Source organism: Pundamilia nyererei, unplaced genomic scaffold, assembly GCF_000239375.1.
Source record: "Pundamilia nyererei isolate P.nyererei 1_Seehausen unplaced genomic scaffold, PunNye1.0 scaffold00045, whole genome shotgun sequence".
In the NCBI taxonomy this organism is placed as follows: Eukaryota; Metazoa; Chordata; class Actinopteri; order Cichliformes; family Cichlidae; genus Pundamilia; species Pundamilia nyererei.
The window spans coordinates 2650477-2670904 of record NW_005187446.1 but is presented as its reverse complement, the minus strand read 5'-3'; the positions used below and the strand labels follow the sequence as shown (position 1 = coordinate 2670904).

At 41.1% G+C, this 20428-nt stretch overlaps 1 protein-coding gene across 1 annotated transcript; it reads left to right on the top strand.

Moving 5' to 3' along the window:
- The first annotated feature begins 6818 nt into the window (after nt 1-6818).
- setdb1b (SET domain bifurcated histone lysine methyltransferase 1b) lies at nt 6819-19975 on the top strand. Its single transcript, XM_005732058.2, has 25 exons — nt 6819-6988; nt 8563-8766; nt 8882-9045; nt 9139-9182; nt 9745-9871; nt 9955-10122; nt 10215-10416; nt 10501-10574; nt 10678-10868; nt 11682-11811; nt 11898-12084; nt 13432-13545; nt 13645-13948; nt 14046-14307; nt 15265-15355; nt 15462-15578; nt 15719-15888; nt 15973-16197; nt 16288-16458; nt 17396-17526; nt 17697-17716; nt 17849-17967; nt 18147-18397; nt 18497-18585; nt 19603-19975. The coding sequence occupies exons 1-25, from the start codon at nt 6972-6974 to the stop codon at nt 19718-19720; spliced, it is 3690 nt and encodes a 1229-aa protein (XP_005732115.1). The 5' UTR covers nt 6819-6971; the 3' UTR covers nt 19721-19975.
- The last annotated feature ends 453 nt before the right edge of the window (nt 19976-20428 follow it).

The following is a 20428-nucleotide window of genomic DNA, read 5'->3' as shown; positions in this document are numbered from 1 at the left end:
TATTTTTTGTTGCATACATAGACATAAATACAATATACATGTGTTAATGTTTGTAAAATGGATGCATACAGTATCATAATCAACTCAAGCTTATTGGGTTTCTGCCTTGCTTAATTTGCTTCTTTCTGCTACCCTGATTACCCTTTAATTACAGGCTTTTGTACGTATTTTATAAGAGAAATATTAAATAAAAAAAATCACACAGCAATAATTAACAAGCAGGAATTGTGTAATTTTCAAGCCATTCTTTATCATTGTTATAAATGTTTCCTTTAAATGTTTTGAAATGGAGACGTGTGATTTTTAATTGAAATGTCTCCAAAGTATTATATTGTTTGAACTCTTGATCTATCCATTAACCGTTCTCTGACTGGTATTTTACTAATGGTTTAATCAGGGTATTCAGGATTAAAATGGAATCAACAGAGACAAAACTGGTATGATATTCAGTGAGAATGTCCATGTATGTGTATTTTTTTAACAGTGTTTTGTCCTGTCCTGTTGTTTGTTAGACTTGGACTGAGTCTGTTTTTTGGCGATTTTGCATTCTAGCAGAATGTCTCGCAATGAACGGCTGTGCTTCTAAGATGATTTAAGTTTTAAGATGTGGAGTTTAAAGTTGACCCCTGATGTTATCTTCTCTTTTCTGTGTGTAGCATACACACATTCATGATAACAGATTATGTCAATGTATGTAAACTCATGTAGATAACGCCCAGGCTTCATCTTCCAGAGGATGCTATGCTGTTGGTGACTGTGTTGTCTTCGTTATTGATGAAAATCTCATTGGTTACTCTGTATCCAGTTTTGTTTCTTTCTTTTTCTTCCCTCACTCATAGAAACACACATATATAAATATACTGTAGAGGTATATGAAATTTTAAATGAGAGAGATATGTTTTGTTTTTTGTATTAAATTGTTACAATGTCCAAAATGAAAGTGTTTTATTGTACTGGGTTTGAATTTTATTATGTTTTTCAGCTCCAGGTTTTTATTCTTTACTAAAGTGACTTATCCTTATTCATAGTTCAGTATAATCTTTATTTTATATAAGTTCACTGCATGAGATAAGCTCTCTCTTGCTTAATTTTTTGTTAATTAGCAGTATTTTCTTATTATAAAAAGATATACTGTAGTAAATTTTGCATCTGTGTACTGCCACAGTCAATGTTAAATGTATTATTCAGGATTGTGCAGACTCAAGTTTGCATTTGCAGGCATTTTAATTGCACGAGCAAACCATAATTTTAACTTCGTGGATTGTTTTAGTATTTTAATGTGATGAAATTCATTTGCAGTCTTTGAAGATGCTAACTAGCCTTCAGGTGCTGCTTTTTTGTGGGTCTCTCTGCCTTTAGCTTTGAGTTCAGTAACTAAAAGCTACTGTGTTAGGTTGAGATCAGGTGACTGACTTGGCCTTTGAAGAATATCTAATTTCTTTGCTTTGAGAATCTCTTGGGTTCCTTTTGCAGTTTTCTTTGAGTCATTTTACCTGTGCAATGCTGTCTGTTCAGTTTTCCAGCATTTGGATGAGTCCGAGCAGCACTTCAGAATTCATCTTTCCACTTCCATCAGCAGTCACATCAATAAACAGGTATGTGGCCCGATTCTGTCTATCCACAATGCCAGATAGGACACACCTTGATTTCCCATTTTTTGACCAGGATGTCTTTATAAATATTTATCACTGCTTTCTTTAATCTGTGCAATTAATTAATTTTATCAGATGTGCTCAAAACTCCAGGAAAAGCCTTTAGTTGATGTAAAATGTTTCTACAAGAGTACTACTAAAATATTTTTCCCATATTGGCTTCTCTTTATTGGCTCCCTGTTAAACCCATCACATTTAAAATATTTCTCCTCACATACAAGGTTTTGAATAATCAGGCCCATCTTATCCTAATGACCTCATAGTACCGTATCACTCCTTTAGAGCACTTCACTCTAAGACTGCAGGCCTACTACAAGTAGAATATTTTCCTATAATATTTAAAAGTAGAATGGGAGTCAGAGCCTTCAGCTTTCAGGACCCTCTTCTGTGGAACCAGCTCCCAGTTTGGATTTGGGAGACAGCGTCTACTTTTAAGATCAGGCTTAAAACGTTACTTTTTGATAAAGCATATAGTTGGGACTAGATCAGGTAGTACTTCTTCTTCACTCACCTCATTCTTCAACCACTGTGTTTATACATCAGTCTGCATTTAGTTATCATTAATCTCATGCTGTCATCCACAGCATGTCTTTATGTTGTCTTCCTTCCCTCACCCGAAACTGGCCAAGGCAGATGGCCGCCCCTCCCTGAGCCTGGTTCTGCTGGATGTTTCTTCCTGTTAAAAGGGAGTTTTTCCTTCCCACTTTCACCAAGTGCATGCTCATCTGATGGTGGGGATCGTCTCTGTTTTCTCTGTATTACTGTAGGGTCTTTAACTTACAATATAACATGCCTTGAGGTAACTGTTATTGTGATTTGGTGCTATATAAATAAAACTGAACTGAATTAAAGTGCTTAGAGTGGTCAGTAACACTACAAAAGCACTAAGTAAATCTAAGTTAGTGTTATCACTGTATTACACTAACTTCCTTGAGTGTGTTCTTGATTAGATCATATAAAGTGTTTTTTCTTATCTACGGAAATCATTCTGTCGTCGTGTACTTCAGTTGCCTGCTGTGTCTTTCGGGCCTTTTGGTGTTGCTGAGCTGGTCAGTACATTCCTTCTTTTTAACCAGATGATGCTGATTTGGCCACTCCTAAAGTTTTTGCTCTGTCTCAGGTAGGTTTATTTGGGGTTTTCAGCCTCTTGTTATCCTTCATTTGCACCCACATCTAGTAGTGTCTGTAGCTCAGAAGGTCATTTATTAGTCGGCCTGAGGTTGGTTGGTGGTTCAATCCAGGTGTGCATGCCAAAGTATTCCTGAGCAAGATACTGAAACCCAGCTTGCGGTACAATGGGTACATTGGAGTGTGCTTGTTAGCTAGAAATCACCTACTTAGGTAGGGAAAAAGTGCTTTTATGAATAGGTGAATGAGGCATGTCGTATAAAACACTTGCTCAAGTGCTTGAGTAGAAAGGTGCCATATAAGAACCATTTTCCATTTCTTTAAACCTCATATTGAGGGTTATTGTAAAAAGCAACCAAATGCAAGATCATCACTTTGATCTTTCTATCTGCTTCATTTGTCATGGAAACAGGCCTCACCTGATCATGAGACTGTGTATCAGTCAGTTATCCAATTACTTTTGAGCCTCTGAAAATGGGGGATTGTGTATAAAAAGGACTGTAATTCCAAAATATTTAATGTAATGCTATTTCATTTGTTGATGTCTGCAAGTACATCACTTGATTTAAAATGTACCGTGATGCTGCACAGAGGCAAAAGTACTATGTGACTGTCCAAATAATCCTGGGGGTTACTGTATTTCCACAGTTTATGGCATTGGTCAATTCACACAGCAGTCCCTGTTGTAGTTACATCCATCCTTGCTTGAGCTTCCTTTAAACAATTTTGTGTTCGTATTTGCAGGAAAAACAAAAACCACGTTTGCCCGGATTGTATCCCGTTTCTTTCGCCTTTCTGTTTATGAGTGAAGACTGAGATATCTGCAGGTATCTCCTGGGATCAGTTTCCACCTTCGTCCTTCCCTCCTCTCTTTCACAGGCTGGGGGTGAAAACGGATGGTAGCAATGCTACAACTCTTCTAAGAGAGGTTTACTGTGTCACCTCTTCAGTCTTTGGGTTGCACTTGAGTGACAGCATGTGCTGTAAATCTTGTTTTTCCAGTATCGTTTCAACAAATTCACCTCCTCATCAGACTTTTTAGTTGGATTCGCTGCTATTTACGTAGAGTCACTTTACTCGTTGTGTGTTTGTGTGTCTGTTAGTGGCATCAGAATACAAGCAATCTGCATTTTTTTTTGGTCAGGATCAAATTCCAAACCCTCTCAAGTGGATTGCCACTAAGGCATCATATCCTCTTTCTCCTCCTCAACCCTTTTTCCCTCCCTTTTCTTGACCATCTTGTGCTCTCATCTTTCTGCCTCTTTCAGGCCATAAAGTGGCCCAAACGTCATGCTGCTGTGCAGGGGCACGTGGCACAGCAGATTGGAGGATTTCAATCTGCTCACTTCACTTGAGCAAGATTAAAAGAAAACAAAACAAAACTGTGTACAGCCACAATTTCTTCCTTGTTGTCATCTATCTACACCTTGCGCTGAGAACTGAGATCCTACTCGGGTGTAATCTCCTGTAAAGGCCTCATGTCCTAAAGAGATGCCTGGGTGTCCTAATCTCAGGAACGGCCTGATTGTTACCAAACTCCTTATTAACTATGCATAGAGGACACGGTAGCCAAATGGAGCTCCGTGTGTCCATCAGTAAATCTTATCTTCGGGACGAGGACGTTAGGTGTCAGCGCAGAGAGGAAAATCAGCCAAGACAGAAGAAGAGTTGGATGATACGTGACGAACTGAAGGAGGCACTTTTATCGAAACCTACAGATGAGAAGAGAACTGTGAAGCAGATAAACTTTGGATTTATTTGGATATTTCAACATGGACCCTCCAGCCCTCCCTGTGGCCAGGCTGGATGTGGATGTAGATCTCGGGTTTGCCCTCTTCTTCTTCTTCCTCCTCTGCTTTTTCTTGTTGGTGACCATCATCCGCTGTGCTCAGATGGTGCTGGACCCTTACAGCGCAATCTCTGAAACGACATACCAGGAGGAGGAAATGGAGGAGTGATGGAGACCAGAGACCGGTTCAAGCTGTACAGATGGGATAACAGAAATAAAATCCTACATGCCACAGAATATTTTCAGGCATTTTTTGTGAATGAGTGAGGGGGCTGAGCGGTTTGAGACCCTCTTTGAACTTTTATAAAGCTTCTACCCTACGGCAGCAGGATAGAGTTATGCCAACAGCATCTGCACCTTCTAATCATGTAAGCGTCCATCTAAAATGTAGAACATGTTTCATAATGTGATTTGTTGAAACATGCATTAATGCCCCACATGTTTCTGTAAATATCTCATAGCTTTTTAATGCTAGGACAAATTATGAGGGGGAAAAACAGTTCAATAAGTCTCGGGTGATTCTTAAGAATGAAGTGGAATCTGTTCATTGTACCAGAAAGTACACTGTGAAAAGCTGCTTAATTGCAACAAAAGCAAATCCCCTCCCTTCCACGATAATAGAGCGCAGATGTTCTCAATGCAAAACAGATGTTCAGTTCATTCCCCAAATTCTGCCACACGATGTTTTTGAGCTGTTTGCGCAAACTCTCGTGCAAACGACTTATTATTGAAGAAATTGTGGAAGTAAGTTAGCTTGTAGCAGGTGTCAGTAAGTCGATGATGGTGTCTATGTGGAAGAAAAACTGAAAAGCTTCTCTTTGTCCACAGTGGTTTTTATAATAAACATGATGTGAATATTCAGCTCACATAGCCTTCCGGATGTATTTCACAAACTGACTTCACAATCTGTTAAAGCCAACCTTTAAAATTCTAGGTTTTTAATATTTTTCAGAAGTTTATTGTTTGTGTTTCCTTTCGTTTAGTTTGTGTTACAGTGATGCTTTGCCGCTTCCAGCCACTCTTTCAAATACAGGAATTCACACCCAGTGATCCACACCCAGTGATCCCAGTGAGACTAACTCATTCTAACAGTCCAAAGTTAATTAAATAATTGCTTTGCACTCACCAGACACCTTATTAGGTATACCTTGCTACTACTGGGTTGGGTTGGACCCTCTTTTGTCTTCAGACCTACCTTAATTTTACATGGCATAGATTCAACAAGGTGCTTGAAACCTTACTCTGAATTTTTTGTCCATATTAATGTGATAGCATCGCACAGTTGCTGCTGATCCAGACTTGTTTACTGCAAATCAATGAGGTAAGTCTCCCATTTCATCACATCTCTATTGGACTGAGATCTGGTGACTTTTTGAGTCATTTGAGTGCAGTGAACTCACTGTCAACTTTGTGATATGGTGTGTTATCCTGCTGGAAACAGCCATTGGAAAATTGGGTATACTGCAGTCACAAAGGAATCGGCAAGACCCAGGTAGGCTGTGGTATACAAACTATGCTCCGTTAATACTAAGGGGCACAAAGTGTGCCAAGAAAATATCCCCCACCCTATTACACCACCAGCAGCAGCCTACACTGTTGATAGAACACATGCTTTCATGTTGTGACCTTTCTTCTCCATTTGATGCTCAGTTTGAACTTCTGCATCTTGACCATATTATTGTGTGATATCTGGGTTATTTAGCAGTCTAACCAGCATACCTAATAAAGTGACCTGACGTAATTAAAACATTTCAAAGTTCCTGCATGGAAACACTCCATGAGATCATTGTCTAAAGCAATTTCTGTGCACATTCACACAGTTGGCTGAATCACACATGCAGTGTTTGTAGAGCTTGACTGCACTTATACTAAAACGATGATGCAATTTTATTCATTAAATAAAAACGTTACAATGGCTTGATTTTTTGTTTGTTTGTTTTAGGACTTTTGGAGCAGATTTTTTTTTTATCATGATGAAAAGAAGGCCTCTGGGAGTTTTGTGGTCCTCCCCAGGAAATTTCAACTCAGTGACCCTTCATTTTCGTAGTTTCTGGTCAATTTCGTGCCCTATTCAGTATATATTCATGATGGAAATGTCTGTATTTATGTAAAGAGAAAAAGAAAAATCAGGCAATGATTGAAAATATAACTGTTGTCCTAAATAAATCCGTTCTTTGTTTCATATTTTTATGGGATCTTGGAGGAGGGACATCTCTCTGCGTCTCGTGTGCCGGACTGCACTTTTCTTAAACCTGGGTAACCCGTGTGGGCGGGTTTGACCCGAACGTATCAAGCGAGCTATCACCGCCTACCTCGGTTTCCCTGACAAACAAAGCATGCACTCCCCATTGTAGCTAGCCGATAGCATTGGCTAGTTAGCCAAATATTTGCGAGCCAAGAGGATGGAAACCGTTGAAGGGTGAGTCCTGTTTCTGAGAGAAATTTTACACGTAGGAGCAGGCGTTTCTTTGACTGCAGCTTCACGGCACGCAAGTTTGTTGGTTTTTCCAGTCGCAGGCTTCACTTATTCAGCAGATGAGACATTTTCTATGCTAGGCTAACGAGCTAGCCTGCGCTCCCGTGTGTCCTGCTCTTGTGTGGCTTCTCTCAGCTCCTCTGCAACTGAATAAAACGCAAATGCAGTTTTGACGGTCAGCAGCAAGGCTAGGGTAAAACTGGAAATAATCGAAATCATTTAAGTGGATTTTTAATTCAGTGCATCTCCCTGCATGCTATCCAGTAGCAGCTTAGTGTATTCACTTATGCAGCTGCTGTATAATCATTTAAACTGGCGATTAAACATTTAACTTTAAAATAATTACATGTGCTATTACTACAAACTGCTTCTGTCTTTGCTGCTTTTATCCGAACAGCAGGTTCTAGTTTGAAGTAGCATGTAAACAAAGCCAGCCGTGACATGTTGTAGTTGCATTTTCAACTCATGTGACCATGCCCAGCATCAACTGCACCGTCAAATCAGTTTAAAAATTTGCTTCTCGCTGATGTTTTTAATTGTTCTGTCTTCGCCACAGAGGAACATGTAGGCTTCTGTATGCTAAGGTGAAGCGAATGCTGCAAACATGCACTGCACAAGCATGCACACCAGCTCATATCTGCAGAAAACAGCATTTATGTTACCTGGAGTTATGAGCTTTGGCTGTGATTTCAGCTCCTTTAGCTTATAGCTTACATGTGTATCCTTATCAGACACTTCCTCACAATCCAACAAACTTTCCTGGTCAGTCTGAATTGGAGCCAACACTTTACAGTAGGCAAAGTTTCTCTCAGAAGGATCTCAGGTTTCCAGGTGTCTCTTTAACTTCCTTGGTACCGTGTTGACTGTTGGAGTAGTTCCTCTTGACAGTTTGTGTGTATGTGGTTTTCTCCACACAAGAGGATGATCAGTTTCACCTCCTCACAGTGTTATCCTCTTCTGTATCAAGTTTAAGGTGTCAGTCAGGGCCTTTGGTGTGTAGTAACACAGTGAATTTAAATTTCATTCATGACTTTCTGTGCAGTTACAGTATTACTGTTTGGTTGACACAAATTTCCCAGGCACAGCTGGACTCGCCTCAAAGAGCACCTGAGTGCTGATAGAGACGGAGGATCAGAGATGCACTGGTGGTTACTGTTTGTGTGTGTGTTGATGTGATAAATGTGGTACTTTATAGGCGTGATCATGAAAAACAGCACATTACAAACTCAGTAATGTAATAGTTACAAATGGAAACTCAATTTTTGTTGCACAAGTAAATGATTAACTACACATAAGCGAATTTCCTCAGTATTTGTTATGTGTCATGTGTCTGAAAGAAAAAAAGCAACATATCAGCTGAAATATCAGAATATTCTAGTTTTTATCACCAAATATCAATGTCAGTCTTGAAAAATCCTACGTTGTGTGCGAGAGAACGTTAACGGGCAAATGTAAAGGAATCTTTGGAAGAAGGAGTAATAAATACACACCGACATGTTTCTGTGCTCCTTTCTCAGAATGGAGGTGGACGGCTGGGACTCCAGTCTGGAGGAAGAGTTGGGTGTTTCTTTGGACGAGCTGAAGAAATGGATTGAAGAAGCTGTGGAGAAGAGCGAGATTGTGCAGAAGAAAAAGACTCAGTTGTCAGAACTGAAGGAATGGGTGGAGCAGAAAGAGGAGGAGGAGGCTCGGACAGAGAAGCTTCTCCGTGATGCCAACCAGTGAGCGGGAATTAAGATATTTCTTTTATTTTCATCAAACGCTGTGTCTTTATTGGTCTACAAACGAACTCTTCTACACTTTCCGCTCACTTCTTTCCTCCCTCCTCTTCCTCAGGTCTGTACTGGAGTGTGAGAAACTGGTGAAGGCAACTTACCGAAAGAACGGCCTCGTCTACCAAGAGAGCAGCTCGGAGGACGAGGGAGGCGGAGCCATGTTGTCCTCTGAAGTCATCGAGATAGACGATGACGACGACGATGACGTTATTGCTGTTGGCTGTTGTAAGTCGGGCTGTTTAGTTATGAATATGCATGTATGTAATGGAGTGATTATGCCTAATAATTATTTGTTTTTCTTCCATCCTTCATTTTCAGTGGTTCCGCCGAAGAAGCCTCTAACTCCAGTCAAAGATCCAGTGGTGAGAGCATTGCTGTATTGATCTGTTATATCTGTCTGTTTGAGGAGAGTTGATCGGTTGAATTATTTTCATTTTGCTGATTGATAACTCTTAGCTGGTTCAGTTTTTCCTGACATCTAACAAATGGATTGGTGGACGTGACCAATAAAGCCTCTGAGAAAAGCAAAACACTGTCTCTCTTGCTGGATTTAATCCAGATTAACCGAAACAATTTCCTTCATAGCTTGTCACTAATTTTTTATTTTATAACTAGAAAAAGAGCTTCTAGGACAGCCTGTCTGATCTGTTATTAGGCAAGAGGTAGAGTACACCTCGGACAGGACCAGAGATTTTCCTGCATGTGAACAACTTTGGGAAAAGAAAATCACCTGGACAGTGATTAAAAAAAATATATAGTTCCACATATTAAGTGGAGTTTTAGCCAGACTTAAAATACATTTTTGTTTATCAAACTGACAAGAAAAAAACTTTTCCTTCAATAGACATTACCAGTCGTGCTCACACGCACCATCCCCCAAAGCCCCATTTTAAGCTAAAGTGTCTTTTTTATTTCTAATGCCAGGTAAAGGAAACTTCCACAGTGCTGCAGAAAACCTCCCAGCAGGTGCAGAAATTGGTCCAAATGGTCAGCAAGCCACCACTCAGTGCGGCATTGCTCCGTTCCCCAGTACTGCCCTCAACTCAGTCAGGTAAACACACTGAAGTGCTGCTGCATTCTTCAGGCTTTTGTTGAAATACTGATTCTAATGTGTTTTGCTCTTCTGCCCTTTAGGTAGCCACAGCTCACCACCTGCCGTGTTTATATCTCAAGCATCTCAGTCTGCAGGCCAACCAAACCCCAAAATGCCAGAAGATGAGCTCAGAATCTGGATGAGCATTCTGGGAAAGAAGCGGACCAAGACGTGGCACAAAGGCACCCTCGTTGCTATCAACCCAGTTGGTGTGTTATCATTTTCCTTTTCTGCCAGGTTCTTACTCCATGGGCTGTGTCTGCTTTGTCTTTAATGCTCCACACCCTCTGTCTGTCTTCAGGAAATGGTACATTCAAGTATAAAGTCAAGTTTGATAAAGGCAAGAGTCTGCTGTCTGGAAATCATGTGGCTTTTGACTATAACCCCACCCTGGAGAGTCTGTACGTTGGTGCTCGTGTAGTTGCCAAGTATAAGGATGGAAACCTGGTGTGGCTCTATGCTGGAATAGTAGCAGAGATGCCCAACAACAAGAACCGCATGAGGTGGGTTAGATGGTCAAAAATCTGAAGAGCTGTGGGGTGCTGATTGCCTGGGTTTCTTTATAAAGGCCTTTGCGCATGTTTCAGGTTTCTGATCTTCTTTGATGATGGGTATGCTTCATATGTGACGCTGCCTGAGCTCTACCCAGTTTGCCGACCATGTAAGAGCCCTTCTCTCAAATTTTTTTGTTTATCTAAAAGAGAAAATAAGTAGCACTTACTGGAATATTTGATTTTTAAGAGTTTTTGTTCTGGTTTTTACAGTAAGGCATACTTGGGAGGACATAGAGGATGCATCATGTCGAGATTTTATCGAGGAATACATAACTGCATATCCCAGCAGGCCAATGGTTCTCCTAAAGGTTGGCCAGATAATCAAGACAGAGTGGGAGGGAACGTGGTGGAAGAGCAAAGTGGAGGAGGTGGATGGCAGCTTGGTGAAGATCCTCTTCTTGGTATGTTTGCACTATAAATAGCACTGATTTAGTCAATGATCAATCAATCTTTATTCCTGACTCGTAGTCAATGGAAACAATAAGTCAACAGCACAGAAACTAGATAAAAAAACAAATGCATCCAAATTCTCTCACATCTCACTTGCACTGACTCATCTCTGCCTCTTCATTAAAAATCTATATACTTTACTACCCTACTTAATTTACCTAAGAGGATGTTTGCTTGTGCATAGTGCAAAGTCGCCTGTAAATCATACTTGCCAGAGTGATATAGGCTGGCACAGGCCTAATTCTATGATAGCGGAGAGTTTTCTCCAAAGAGCCATTTATGAGCAATATTTGGCCAAAACAAATCTGCATGGACTTGCAAAATGTAATGATGTATAAGATAAGATCAGATTAATAAAAGGGATAAATGGTTAAATCCCCCATTTAATTACTCTGCAGTGAAATATTTGAGTTTGAATTCTTCTAATTAAAACTTTGCTACTAGATAAAATGCATCAGCCTAAAACGCACACTACTTTCAATTTAATTTTGACTAAAGTTCAGCTTCGTCCGTGAGGCAGTCGGCTTCTTTTTTCTTCAGCTGCATACGGCATTCAACCTTTCAACATGTAAACGATGATAAAAATGACATTTGCTAATAATTACAAATTAATTATTGCCATTATTGTGAATAGAGGTGTATCATGGCACGCCTCCTTATGGATTTACAAATGAAAACTACACCGTTTGAGTCCTTGATTAAAAAGTCACCAGACACCTTAGCAGCTGGGAGGCTAAACTGTCTGTGTTGCCCGCTGTTGACAGGATGATAAGAGGAGTGAGTGGATCTACAGAGGCTCCACCAGGCTGGAGCCGATGTTCAATCTGAAGATGACCACAGCCAACACCCAGGAGAAGAAGCTAGCTGGCCAGCAGAGGACAAGACCTAACATGGGTAAAAACCCAAGCGTTCACCACTCACTTGCGATTTTCTGTTTGTGCTTCTTTCTAATTTGACTTGTTCCGTTTTTCTGTCTGCAGGGGCGTTGAGGAGCAAAGGCCCAGTAGTTCAGTACACCAGTGACGGGCATGTTGGAGCATCTCCGGTCAAAGCGCCGCAGCCCTCGACCAGCCAGAGTTCACCAACAGCACAGCTTCAGCAGCCCCCACAGCCGCTGCAACCTCAACAAAGCCCTCAGCCCGCGCTTCCTCCACAGCCTCTGCCACAGTGAGTGATGCTTATAAACATGTCGGCTTTATTCTGCTCAAAAAAAGTAAAAGTTGGAGGAAATTTAGAGTTGGAGCTTCATGCCAGTTCGAATTAAAACAAGAATCTTGTAAAGTAAGTAAAACGTATAATAATAAGCTGAGAAACTCTTAATTCATGTGAGATAACAATTCCATTTTATTAGATTTATAATATTTTACAAAGCGTTTTATTTGCTGATTGCAATGTTGCAGATTTTAATGAGGTTTTTATTTCACCAACATGATGTGACATGTTTCTAAATGAAAAGAAATGTGTGGGTGGGATTGTTACATGGTGTGACTCGCTTCCTCAGTCAGCATGGGATTAGATTTATGTATTTGTACTTGAGCTCAAAAGAGAACACAAATCTTTTTAGATTAACAGGATTATCAGCAGGTGGGCGAGGTGGTACTGTCACATCATGTCAACAAGGTTTGTGGTTTAAGCCTCCTGATTGGTCGGTGTCTTTCTGTGTGGGTTTCCTCCCAGAGATAGGGTGGAAAGAAAAACTAGAAAACAGATATAATGAACCCAAGAGAGTCCAAGATACCACCATTTAAATGACTACCATGATATAAGGATAGTAGTTATTGTTATTATTATTATTATTTTACATTATTTGAATCATTTCCTACAAAAAATAATGACCCTAATTTTATTCTCCATGGGCCAAATTTACTAAAGGGGGTAAAATGGCGAACACAATCCCCAAATTGCGCTTGTAGGTGTGGTTAGTTTTACAGATAATTTATAAAAGTTGTGCTTTTTTTGTAATTAAATTTCTCATAAATCTGCCCTCACATCTCCATACCAAACATCATAGAGCAATCGCTGTCTGGTCAGCTATGTTCGAATACGTGTTGGGGCATCATGAGTCTGGAGTTTTAAAGTGAAAGATAAAGGTTTAAAAGTTTGCAGCAAATAAATTGACCTAAAGCACGGCTGAAGGACTGATGAGCGTATGCAAACTCCCAAGAATTGCTTCTCCTCCTAAAATGTTGATCAGATTTTATTAAAACTTGTTAGTAAAACACATTGAATGCCTAATGAATTTTCACCTATCCAGGTCACTTTAATCGTTTTACAGCCAGTAACCTGTGAACTGTGATGGCTTAACCTGGATGGGCTAGCTGCTTATTAAGGGATGATGTTTAAAGGTTCAGATGAGTTACACAGCTCTGCCCGTGTAACTCATCTGAACCTTTAAACATCATCCCTTAAGAAGCAGCTAATATTAAGAATCAAAGTATAGAAATGCAGAGGGGTTGGATTTTTTTCCCTTTAACTGACTATTTGTGCATTTTTCCCCTGTTCACTGACTTGAAGGAATAAACATCAGATGGCCCGAAAGAGTACTTCTCCATTTGTTCCTGGGGTGGGCGGCACACATGCCTCTAAAGTCACGCAGTCTCTCACATCCACTAACAGCAACCTCTCAAGGTGAGTTCACCTTGTGTTCATTAAACTAGCCATGTTTTTCAGCACAGAAAGCATTAACTTCACTCTCTGTCTTTTCCCTGTTTGCCTGTCAATCCACAGCGGAAGAGCGCTGAATGCCCCAAACCCTGTGGCGCCCACGTTCACACAAACGTATCAGAGACAAATGACCCCGCTGACTACAGTCCCTGCTACTATTCCCCACGCAGTGGCCCAGGTCCCACACCAGCCGGCGTATCGCGCCCCGACCGACCGCATCTTCTATCTGGCGCACACATGTCAGCCTGCCTGTCTGAAGCGCGTCCGGCCCGCAACAACAAGCATGCACAGAGGGAAGAACCCGCTCCTCACACCTTTGCTGTATGACTTCAGACGCATGACGGGACGGCGCAAAGTCAACCGCAAGGTGATAAGGAACATCAACATGATTGACGACTTTAAAATGTATTTCTTTTTTTTTGTATTTATAGGTAACCCTTACCTTTTGCATGTCCACTCCTCAGATGTCTTTCCACGTCATCTACAAGGCTCCGTGTGGACTTTGCTTGCGTAACATGGCCGAGATCCAGCAGTACCTCTTCCAGACGAACTGTGACTTTATATTCTTAGAGATGTTTTGCCTGGACCCCTACGTGCTCGTCGATCGTCCCTTCCAGCCACAAAGGCCCTTTTATTACATTCCAGACATCACGGCAGGAAAGGAGGATATTCCACTTTCCTGCGTCAATGAGATTGATAACAGCTCTGCTCCTGAAGTAACTTACAGTAAGAACAACACTGAAATCATAATAAAGGGACAGAGACTGTTTTTCTGTTGAGGGTGGGATTTTGGGTTTAAGGACAAATCTTCGTTTTAAATGGCAACTAACAGAGCATTTTCAGTGGTCTTGGAAAGTAGTAGGTGTACATATGAGATGATGACATATGAGCCAAGACACAACACCAACAAAGTCATTTTTTAAACTTTGTTATAACATCAATTTTCATTCATTATGACACCCTACATTCTCATTACAGTATACTGTTAACAGGGTTACTGAAAATCTAAGTCGAGTAAAGCACAAGTTTTCACAGAATGCATAGTGTCGTGTGAAAACTTAAGTACGCACTTACTGCTCCCATAGGAGGTAAGAGCGAAAAGGCTATCACTGTTCTGATGCAGATGATCCCAAGTACAGGAACAAATCTGCAACAGAATGGCTGAAAAAGAAAAACAACAAGCAGTGATGCTGTGTCGCAGTGAAATACAGGCAAACCTCAAAGAACTGAAGCAATACTGGAAACATGAGTGGGCCAAAATTCTTCCACATAAGATGTCAGGGACTGATGACGTCATAGAAAAACAAGAAGCAACAAGTTATTGCTGATAAAGGTGGTTCTAGTCGCTATTGATTCATCTGTTGTGTTAAGTTTTTCACAAAAAAGTGAACCACGATGTGAAATACACTACAGGTTAACAAAAAATGAATAAATTATGCATAATATGTGGATAAAAACCCTTTAGGAAAACTTTATGATTTCTTGTGATATTATATGATGTGATGTTCACTTTTTCGACTGTGATTTTCTTTTGAAGTCAACAACTCAGCAGCTCATGCTAAGACTTAATGTGAAGAGTACTGTTAATGTGAAAATTCATTTTTAAAAATGACTCCGACACCACATTAATGCAAAGTTACTTTGTAATGACAGGCTAATAGATCATGTTGTCCTCTCTTTAAGGTAAAGAGCGTATTCCTGAAGATGGCGTGTTTATCAACACCAGTGCAGACTTCCTTGTCGGCTGCGATTGCACCGACGGCTGTCAGGACAAGTTAGTGAAGCATCTTTTTCTTTCTTCTCTTTTTCATATTTTTCCCACTTCTAGAGCTTTGAGGATGTGTCTTTGAGTTTTAATACCTGTTATCACATAATTACAGATCCAAATGCTCCTGCCACCAGCTGACCCTTCAGGCTACAGGTTGTACACCGGGGGGACAGATCAACCCAAACGCAGGATATTCGTACAAACGATTGGAGGAGTGCCTGCCCACAGGGTGAGACACTGAACAACAATACTGAACCCTCATTCCCCTTAGTACCTCACGAGACCATAATTACTGTTGAGTTTATTGGGCCGTCTTTCTTCAGAGGCACTTATCTCTTCTTTCGTCTTGTTACTCGTTCTCTCTCTCAGGATCTATGAGTGTAATAAAAGATGCAAATGTAACGCTCAGATGTGCACCAACCGGCTGGTGCAGCACGGCCTGCAGGTCCGTCTCCAACTCTTCAAGACCCAGAACAAAGGCTGGGGAATCCGATGTCTGGATGATGTAGCTAAAGGCTCATTTGTGTGCATTTATGCTGGTGAGGAAGCGTACTTTAAATTCAGGTGATGACTTTATTGCAAGAGGACTTAATTATTTGCCTTTTTTCCTGCCGCTTCACCAGGTAAAATCCTGACAGATGACTTTGCTGACAAAGAAGGTCTTGAGATGGGTGATGAGTATTTTGCTAACCTGGACCACATAGAGAGTGTGGAGAACTTTAAGGAGGGCTATGAGAGCGAGGCTCACTGTTCAGACAGCGAGGGAAGCGGCGTGGACGTATCCAGGATAAAAATCCAGCCCTCTGCTTTAGTGTCAGCTAACCCTGTGGGGCGACCAGCTAAGAAGAGTAAGTCTAAATCCAAACACGAGAGATCAAAGCGGTGTTGAGCTTCTTATTCTCCATATAATTTCTCACATTTCTTTTTTTTTCTTACAGCCCAAAGCTCGAGCTCGTCAGGCGACAGCAATGAGGATGAGGACAAAGAGTCTAAGAGTGAAGATGAAAGCGACAGTTCAGATGACACGTTTGTGAAGGACAGCTACTACAGCTCCAGCTCGGTGTGGAGGAGTTACACCACACGTGGGCAGGTCAAAGGCAACAAGGAAGGTGAGCCAGCTGCATCTTTGTAGTGCAACGGGTTTCACACAAAGGACAGTTCACATTAGATAGATGAGGAGTTTGTGTACGTGTGCTTCGTTATGAAGATTTGTCAGTGACTAAATGCTTTTTATGTCTTTTTTTTTTTCTTAGAGATGGAGTAATCAACAGTGTTTTCTTATGTTATTCTTATAATGCATACACTATACTGGCAAAAGTATTCACTCTTCTGCCGCACACATGAGCTTGAGGGACGTCCAATACCTAATCTATAGGATTTAATATTTTAATGTTGTTTAATATGACGTAAGGCTTTAATGCGGCTGCTCGTGCCATGGAAACCCGTCCATAAAGCTCTCTACGAACTGTTCTTGAGCGAACCTGAAGGCCACATGAAGTTTGGAGGTCTGTAGTGACTGACTATGGAGAAAGTTGCGGACTAAGAACTTCAGCATTTGCTGACCCCGCTCTGTGTTGCTGTCATTCCCAATCACTTCCGCTTTGCTATAAATCCACTAACAAGCGACTGTGGAATATTTGGTATCGAGAAAATTTCATGAGCGGACTTGTAAAGGTATCATCTTATCACGGTACCACGCTGGAATTCAGTGAGCTCAGGAGAGCGACCCACAAATATTCTGAGAAGCAGTCTGCATGCCTAGGTGTTTGATTTTACACATCTGTGGTCATGAAAGTGATTGGTGCACCTTACTTCAAAGATTTGGATGACTGTTTGAATACTTTTGGCATTATAGTGTATGTGAGTGTAGTTTTGGTTAAGTGGGAAGTGTCCCACACAGTGGGAGTTAGGGACGACCTTTGTACGGATTGTATGAAACACATTTAAGTTTTTTGGCCTCACTTCCTGCAGTGTTTCCTCATTAATTCTGTCAGAAAGATTTCTGTGTTGTATTTTTACACTTGTCTCTCTCCTCCTCTGCCTCAGGGAGTCAAGATAGTAAAGATGGAATGAGCATCTCAGCCAGAGGAACAGATGATGACAAGCCACCATCTATGCCAGAGGAGACGGGAAAAAGCAAAGTGGCTTCCTGGCTAACGAGCCAGGGGCTTAAAAAGGTTATTAAAGACAACGTAATGTTGGAAATATACAGAATACACAGAAATAAAGCTGTAATCCTATTTTCATCTTAGTACAGTAAAAGGCTGAATGGCTCTGAGTGGCTCTTTTTCTTCATGAACATGTTGCGTGATTATTAATAACCCTTCCTTTTCTATTTTCTTCGTAGGAACCTGGAGATAACAAGAGGTTTGTTTGGATTTCACACTAACATGCTTACACTGGTGTTTAGACCGTGTTTGCTTCCACACGTTTGTGCTTGAGCTCATTTTGCTGGAAAGCATTTCTGTTGAGATGACTTTCATTTTTTATCTCTTGCAGTCCAGTGAAGCCTGAAGTGGTGAAGAAGCAGGATGTGATGACTTTGTCTGACAGTGACGATGTTCAGACCATCAGCTCAGGATCCGATGACAACAAGGACAAAGAGAAAGCAACGCCAGGTAAAGAGTCGGTTGTCGGTTTCATTGTTTTAACTGGTCTTAACGCACTATCAGATGTAGCACTCTGATCTGTACAATGACAGTAAAGATTTATCTTATCTTAGCTTGAATTGCTTTTGTTTGTCATCACACTTATCGTAACTTTCCACTGGTTTTCTCTCTTCTTACATCTGCATCAGGTGTGACTAAAAAGCAGGTGGCTGTGAAATCTACTCGTGGCATCGCCCTGAAAAACAGCCACGGGATGATGGTAAAAACAGGCGTGCCTGGAGGTGGAGGGCCGGGAGGAGGTAAAGGAGGACAGCAGGGGCAGACGGGAGGAGGCGGAGACAACACTCCCACTAAAAACACCCGCCAGTTCTTTGATGGGGAAGAGTCCTGTTACATCATTGATGCCAAGTTGGAAGGAAACCTCGGACGTTATCTCAACGTATGAATCTGCTGCTGTGTGATCGTTTTATGTTACTTGAGCGCCGCTTTGATTACTTTCCTCTGACGTCGTCACCTCTGCTCTCTGTTTGTGTTACAGCACAGCTGCAGTCCGAACCTTTTCGTCCAGAATGTGTTTGTAGACACGCATGACTTGAGGTTTCCCTGGGTTGCCTTCTTTGCCAGCAAGTGAGTTTTGAAACAGAGGAAAAGATTATCCAAGATTTTCTGTACTTGAACATGCCTGCAAAACAGTAGAATTCTTGTCTTTACCCTTACAAATAAACTGACAGGAAGGTGTGTTTAAAGTTGAGTAAAGTTCAACATATGTGCCGTTTTATTTTAGGGGATTTCTCTCTTACAGGGCGAGAGGCCATCATCCATAACTATCTTGATGAGTTTTTTTTTATTAATTATTCATATTATTTAATCATGTCTAACACTGAGACTGCACTACTCTGAATGTTTGCTTTCTGTTAAACAGGGTGGAGTTTTGAGTGGAAAAACAGATGCTGTGTTGTTTTCTGTGTGAATGCAACCTTAGGGTGGCGCTGCTGTGTCATTGTTAGGCCTGCCATCGGATCATACAGGAATAGTTTTACAGTTGCGGAAAGGTGTTCCTATCAGCAATGGACTGGATTTATGCCACCCGCCTAAACAGCACTTGTGGCTCAGTGTGTGCAGGGAAAGAGAGAGGCATTAGACTGGGAGCTCTGTAACAAGCAGTCGACCACTCTCACTATTAGTTTCAAGGCTAGAACGTACAATGAAGACTCATCGGACTCATCTGGCCACTTCACCTTGCTCCCCTTTGCCCTTTGTAAGGTAAAAGGGCAGGTTGCTCTGCCCTTTTGCCCTTCAAAACAGCTTTAATTCTTCATGACAACGAGATGCTCGAGACATTCCTCAGAGATTCTGGTCCATATTGACATGATAGCGTCACACAGTTTGTCTAATAGGTCAATATCTGATGACTCAGAAGATCAGCAGTTTCTGAAACACTCAAACCAACACAGCTGGCAACAAGAACCGTGCCATGCTCAGTCTGAACATCAGCATGTTGTCTCAACTGTATCTACAAGCCTAAATGAATTGAGTTGCTGCCATGTGATTGGCTGATTAGACATTTGCGTTAATGAATATGTACCTAACAACATCTTAACGTTTTGTTCTTGCACTGACATCACCGTTTGTGTCGTCGTGCAGGAGGATCCGGGCCGGCACAGAGCTGACCTGGGACTATAACTACGAGGTGGGCAGCGTGGAGGGTAAGGTCCTGCTCTGCTGCTGCGGCTCCACCGAGTGCCGAGGAAGACTGCTGTGATCCACAGGGACCTCCATTACCTGTAGTTAAACTAAGGAACCCTCTCAACAATGTACCCCGAGTTTTTATTTGTTCTTTTTTTGGAGGGGTTTGAGTTGTGTGTTTTGTTTTGTTTTTTAATTCAAATTTTACATTTTATTACTACTGCCTTGATTTTATTGTTCCTCTACATCTCAATAAAATGTCCTCTCTGTGAAACTAACCAAAGGTCCTGAATTGAAACAAACCCTTCACAATAAAATAACTGTATTATGACCTTTTGTTCGTTTTTAATAGTGTATTGATATTTTATTTAATCGAGCTTTAACATTTGTGTGCCTATTTCTCTTTAAATGTTACTTCAAGCGCTCAGAGTGACCAGCAAATCATACAAGTGTTGTCATTTCTCACAGCAGCACTGACCAACCACCTGCCTCAGAAGAATAAACAAACAACATTCATATCTCACAGTGGAGAGAATCAGCTCTGATGTAGATCGGAAGCTGTGATCTATCGGATTTTATCCGCTAATTAACTGATTTATCAAAAATTTGCTGGAATGTTTTACTATCCCACAGTTTTAAAGCGTCACACAGGATGCTTTTCTACCATCTGGTGAGTAAAAGCCTGGTTAAAATCGACACATAGATGTACTCCACAGTGCTTAGGCAGTAGGCTAGCCGTTTCATGTCAGCTAACATTATTGATAAGATGTTTTAAAAATCATTA

Excerpts from the sequence above, each read along its gene's own strand:
- setdb1b (XM_005732058.2), top strand. Across the intron at positions 16,459-17,395 it reads GGTCAAAGGCAACAAGGAAG|GGAGTCAAGATAGTAAAGAT; the intron begins GTGAGCCAGCTG and ends CCTCTGCCTCAG. Across the intron at positions 17,527-17,696 it reads CGAGCCAGGGGCTTAAAAAG|GAACCTGGAGATAACAAGAG; the intron begins GTTATTAAAGAC and ends TTTTCTTCGTAG.